Consider the following 6,203-nt stretch of genomic DNA (forward strand, 5'->3'; position numbering starts at 1 on the left):
TTTAAATTGACTGATTTCCTTATACGTACTGTAACTCGTTGATATTGTTTCATGTTGCGTTTATATTTCTGTTCAGTAAAAGTATAGTTGACAAACAAATGGCCTACCAAACGTCGGAAATTATAAGCAGAAACTTGAAAGTAGTCAGAATGCTATACGGTCCAGTCTGGAGTATCAGCAAAACAAAAGATTATGGTAGATCGAACTGTGCAGTTAGCCTACTTTTTGAAGTCATCACACAACACCATAGGCTGCACAACACCCATAATATGCGCGACTGAGCCTGCGCAGACAGCGAAAACAACATCAAACGGGATAAGATGTTTACATGCCACAGTATCCCATCTAAAATCAACATATCCCAGGCATCTTGTCCTGGTTTCACATAACCGGGATACACGCTTTTTCGGGTTATTGTAAACGGGATATGATGTTTATATGCATCAACTCAAAAACAGAATACTTAAGTATCCCGAATAATAACGGGATATTGGTGTGCATGTAAACGTGGTCACTGACTGGTCAAGGGAGTAGTCCTGGTTTAATCGGACTATAAGACTTTAAACCTCGTATGAAAGATAATTAGACCTATTAATAGCTACTCGATCTGTATTACTGCTTGTGCAATAACAACATTTAAAGCAACCAGTTCAAGAAGACGAGCCAGACTCGATAAGCTCATGATTTACCAGGCTAAAATGTAATTGTCTTGTCTGGGGTGGTCAAATTATTTTGGCAACAACAGCTGATAAGATGTGGAAAGAATTGAAGAAAAACCAGCTAGTCATGTACGGCGCTGTGACCACAGTGTCAACCATCAGTAAGTCACAGCTCTACTGCTTTGCAAGTTATCTTGATGTATTGTAGGTTTCAGACCTCATTTCAATTACTTGTACAGTTTTCTGTAATGGTAAAATAGTTTCTAACATTTCTACATGGACATATAGTCTCGGTAAATTGTAGCCTAATTTCAACAAAACCAGGTTAACACTAATAAACTACCCACAGAGAGTGTTGTATATCAAAACTGACCGTATGACATATGTTGTGACATACGGGATGTACAATTCTTCAGATTGTATTATACATTTATCTTGATTTACATGGAAATCAACAGAATCACTGAAGGATGACTGACCGTGGTATGTGGTTCATTTGTATTGTAGTGTCTATTTAAGGGTTGTGATTTTAAACGTGTTTATTCCCTGTAGCTCCAAGATCCTGATATATACTATTATGTGTGTAAATACTTTACAATTGCACATACAGTATATTCTACCGTGTCCATTAAGTATGTTAACAATTCCTACTCCCACAACAAAGGGTCTAAAATGTTTGAAAAATGTTAAACCTGGATTAAATCTCATTTGGTAGAGAGATTTTAATCGTGATAGATTAGGGTTTGTGAAATTCCTCCCTTGTGGAACCAGAGTCACTGTCTTTTGAACTGTTATCTCAACAGCACCTATTTAGATGCTGTCCCGTAACAAAGGTTGTGCCCTCAGTTGCCCTCAGTTGCTCGATCTTTCCCTGTCCATGGATTGATCACATTGGTGCGCCAAAATGAGGATGTTTTCTCTTCCACATATTCCATATATAGTTCCATGAGTAAAAGCGACAAGTAGCAAAAGCATTGTGGGCCAATGTGACCAATGACCATGCTTTCTATTCCCATGAGTTAGGCAGCTGACCTGTCTGTTCTCACACAATCAATAGTCATGGTGCCTCTAGTGCAAGGTTCATAGGTCAACATAAGAAGAAGTAAGAGTGATATTTTGTCTCCGTACCGTTTGTCTCCAAATCAGGCTATGTTTTACTGAGAAAGTGGATCGCCGGTGGGATATGCCGCAGCCGTGCCAAACTGCATGGAAGGACTGTGGTGATCACTGGTGCCAACACTGGTATCGGCAAGGAGACGGCCTGGGATATGGCCATGAGAGGTACAGTAGGCATATACCACTTCTTTATTGGACTGTAACTGTGTTGTGATTTGCATTACCTTTCATGGGATGTTGCTTTTGAACACAAACGAGTTACAATGCAATCTGAGGAAAATTGGGGTTTAAGGGCAATTGTGGAGGCTATTCAATGGGAAGGCATGAGTATAGGGGGTTTAGTGATGGGGTGTGGTACATTTGTGGATGTTGTTCAGCTGATGATAGGGCTGATCCTATATATTCTATTGGAAGGGAATGTGATGAGCGTGTTCTCAGACAGACAGTACTGCGTGTTCTCAGGAGCCCGGGTGATCATGGCTTGCCGAGACCTTACCAGGGGAGAGGCCGCTGCAACAGAGATCCGCAGTTCTACTGGAAATACTAACGTGGTGGTGCAACAACTAAACCTGGCCTCCCTCGGGTCAGTACGACAGTTTGCCAGGGAATTCATTGCCACGGAGACCCGTCTGGACATACTTATCAACAACGCAGGTGAAACTGATGCATTTACCCAACATGCTTTGAGAGCCTGAATTGTGTTGGTGTTGTCATCGAAGATCCTCCTTACTCTGGGTATGTTTTGAACTATAGTATGTTTTTTGTTGTCAAAGTTGTGGGCTTGATTTTTTTTATTTTATCCGTTAAATACTCAACCCTCTACTCCTCACAGGTATAATGCTATGTCCCAAAAGTTTCACAGTGGACGGGTTTGAGAGTCAATTTGCTGTCAATCACCTAGGTCACTTCCTATTGACCAATCTGCTCCTGGACATGCTGAAAGCCTCTACCCCCAGCCGCGTCGTCATTGTGTCTAGCATCGCTCATCAAGGCGGTAAGCCCATTCTGACCAGGTATTTTTGTAATAAAACAAATATCATCAATTGAGTTATAGCTTTATCTGGCTATACCTCATTCTCTTTCAGGGAAAATCCACTATGATGACCTTAACTTTGATAAGAAGGGGTACAACTCAGTAATTGCCTACAAGCAGAGCAAACTGGCCAACCTCCTCTTCTCTAGGGAGCTGGCACGAAGGACCAAAGGTGAGGGGTTGGCTTATTACACCTCTATTACGTATTTTTCCATTTCCACTACATATCCTGTTCAATGGCTAAATGTACTGTAATGGTAATGGACCCCAGTTAACCAATACATGGAAATACAATACCAATGGGCCATAACTTTGTGCGGGTTCAGAAAACACCATAATAAATGCTTCAACACATACACTGTTAGTTTACATTTATTGGTTAACAATCAATGTGGATTTTACCGTAGTTATGGATGGATTTTACTGTACTTTATGGTGGTTTAGCAATGCATGGCTAAAGATAAGGGAACTAATGTTTATTAGTGGATTCAAGCCCGTACCAGTTGGCTGAGAGGGGTGGTGTCAAGGCTAATCTTTTGTTTTTGTAATGTGCATTGGGGTGCGGAGTGATTTGAGGCCGTTGTTGCAGAGTATTCATCAAGTATCTTGGAGTTAACCGTAAAAATAATCGGACCTATGCAATTACTGTATTTAACGATTCTTTACCTATTAATGCTGTTTTCCCCCAGTCACAGTAGCAGTCTTAGTATGCACAACAAACATACAAACAAATCATGTTGCTTCAAAATCAGGTCATAACTCGTGTACAGTGCATTGCTCTCTGCCACATGATGTCTCTGAATGTCAACATTTTAAGGTTAGTGGCCCTATCCCTACACTCACCCCATCAGGTACTGGAGTGACGTCGTATTCCCTGCACCCCGGGGTTATCCGGACAGAGCTGTGGCGCCACTCTCAGTCAAAGTACCCCACGCTGAGTTCCATGCTGTCAGCCCCTGCCTGGCTCCTGATGAAGACCCCCAGGGAGGGGGCCCAGACCACCATCTACTGCGCCGTCACTGAGGGGCTGGAGGAGAAGAGCGGCTACTACTTCAGGTAGTAGCATCCCAGTGTGTAGAGTGAATTAGCCTAAATCAATCTCTCTCTTTGTGTGTGTGTGTTTGTGTGTTAATTGGAGGGGGATGATTTTCATTTACAGTGGGAGTGTATCTTGTGTGTGTGTATGTGTTTGTGATAGTTAAGCATCCCATCAAAAGTATGTGTGTACAATGCGGTATATATTCTGAGTGTAGACAATATACACTGAACAAAAATATAAACACAACATTTAAAGTGTTGGTCCCATATCATGAGCTGAAATAAAAGATCCCAGAAATGTTCGATACGCACAAATAGCTTGTTTCTGTCAAATTCGGTGCAAAAATGTGTTTACATCCTTTTTAGTGAGCATTTCTCCACCTGTTAAGTGTGGTATATCAAGAAGCTGATTAAACAGCATGATCATTACACAGGTTCACCTTGTGCTGTGGACAATAAAAGGCCACTCTAAAATGGGTTGTTTTGTCAAACAACACAATGCCACAGATTTCTCAAGTTTTGAGGGAGTGTGCAATTGGCATGCTGACTGCAGGAATGTCCACCAGAGCTGTTGCCAGATAATTTAATGTTAATTTCTCTACCATAAGCCAATGTTGTTTAAAAGAATATGGCAGTACGTCCAACCGACCTCACAACCGCAGACCACGTTTAACCACGGCAGCCCAGGACCTCCACATCCGCCTTCTTCACCTGCGGTATTGTCTGAGACCAGCCACCAGGAGAGCTGATGAAACTGTGGGTTTGCACAACTGCAGCATTTCTCCTCAAACTGTCAGAAACTGTCTCAGGGAAACTCATCTGCACGTCCTCATCAGGGTCTGGACCTGACTGCAGTTCCACTTCATAACCAACTTCAGTGGGAAAATGCTCACCTTCGATGGCCACTGTCATGCTGGAGAAGTGTGCTCTTCACAGATGAATCCCGGTTTCAACAGTATCGGGCATTGTGTGGGTGAGCGGTTTGCTGATGTCAACATTGTGAACAGAGTGCCACATGGTGATGGTGGGGTTATGGTATGGGCTGGCATAAGCTACGGACAATGAACACAATTGCATTTTATCGATGGCAATTTTAATGCACAGAGAAACCGCAACTAGATCCTGAGGCCCATTGTCATGCCATTCATCCGCCGCCATCAAATCAAATTTTATTTGTTACATGCGCCGAATACAATAGTGAAATGCTTACTTACAAGCCTTTAACCAATAACGCAGTTTTAAGAAAAATAAGTGTTAAGTAAAAAATAGATATGTAAAAAAAATTGAAATAAAATTAACAAATAATTAGAGAGCAGCAGTAAAATAACAATAGTGAGGCTATATACAGGGTGTACCAGTACAGAGTCATTGTGCGGGGGTACCGGTTAGTCGAGGTAATTGAGGTAATATGTACATGTAGGTAGAGTTAAAGTGACTATGCATAGATAATAAACAGAGAGTAGCAGCAGTGTAAAAATTTGCCATTGAAGAGGAGTGGGACAACATTCCACAGGCCACAGTCAGCAGCCTGATCAACTCTATACGAAGGAGATGTATCGCGCTGCATGAAGCAAATGGTGGTCACACCAGATACTGACTGGTTTTCTGATCCACGCCCCTAACATTTTTTTAAGGTTTCTGGGACAAACAGATGCAAATCTGTATTCCCAGTCAGTTGAAATCCATAGATTATGGGCTAATACTTTTATTTCAATTGACTGATTACTTTATATGAACTGTAAAGCAGTAAAATCTTTGAAATTGTTGCATGTTGCCTTTATTTTTTTGTTCAGTGTAAATAACTATGTGTTTAGGTGAGCTTTAAGTTAGGATGTGTTTGTTTCTCAGTGACTGTCAGGTAAAGGAGCCAGCTCTTGAGGGGAGAGATGATCTTGCAGCACTGAGACTATGGGGCGTTAGCGCCGGGCTTGTGGGACTCAATTAGAACAACTGAACAACTCGCCTGAACAACTTGCAACACGGTGCCACTCCCAACCCCACCTGCCAGAACACCCCGGATACTGACATTTTTTTTAACGTTGGGTCTTAACTTTCATATCAGAAGATATCCTGTATTCTATATATATCCTGTATTCTACACATTTTCTATATTCTATATTTTTTGATGTTGTATTATAATACAGTATGTTTTGATCAAAATTTTTTTCTGTATTTTATTGTATTGAAGCTTATTCTCGTTACAATGGTCTTCATGCTGAAATTCTGTATTTTTCATGTTTTCATAAAAAAAAATGGTATTTTGCTTCAGAATTCTTTGTGTGAGTAATAGTGTAGTTTTATTAATTGTAATTTTACACCCCAGTTATTTTATCAGTTTAGCTAAACTACCTTTAAAA

At 41.0% G+C, this 6,203-nt stretch overlaps 1 protein-coding gene across 1 annotated transcript; it reads left to right on the top strand.

Annotated features, from left to right (window-relative positions):
* The first annotated feature begins 294 nt into the window (after positions 1-294).
* On the top strand, positions 295-6,109 carry LOC129819805 (retinol dehydrogenase 12-like). The gene is made up of 7 exons (XM_055876405.1): positions 295-820; positions 1,806-1,940; positions 2,238-2,429; positions 2,608-2,769; positions 2,861-2,980; positions 3,660-3,864; positions 5,695-6,109. Exons 1-7 carry the CDS (start codon positions 754-756, stop codon positions 5,789-5,791), a joined length of 978 nt encoding a protein of 325 aa, XP_055732380.1. The 5' UTR covers positions 295-753; the 3' UTR covers positions 5,792-6,109.
* Positions 6,110-6,203: the final 94 nt, after the last annotated feature.

This window comes from Salvelinus fontinalis, chromosome 22, assembly GCF_029448725.1.
Source record: "Salvelinus fontinalis isolate EN_2023a chromosome 22, ASM2944872v1, whole genome shotgun sequence".
Taxonomy (NCBI): domain Eukaryota; kingdom Metazoa; phylum Chordata; class Actinopteri; order Salmoniformes; family Salmonidae; genus Salvelinus; species Salvelinus fontinalis.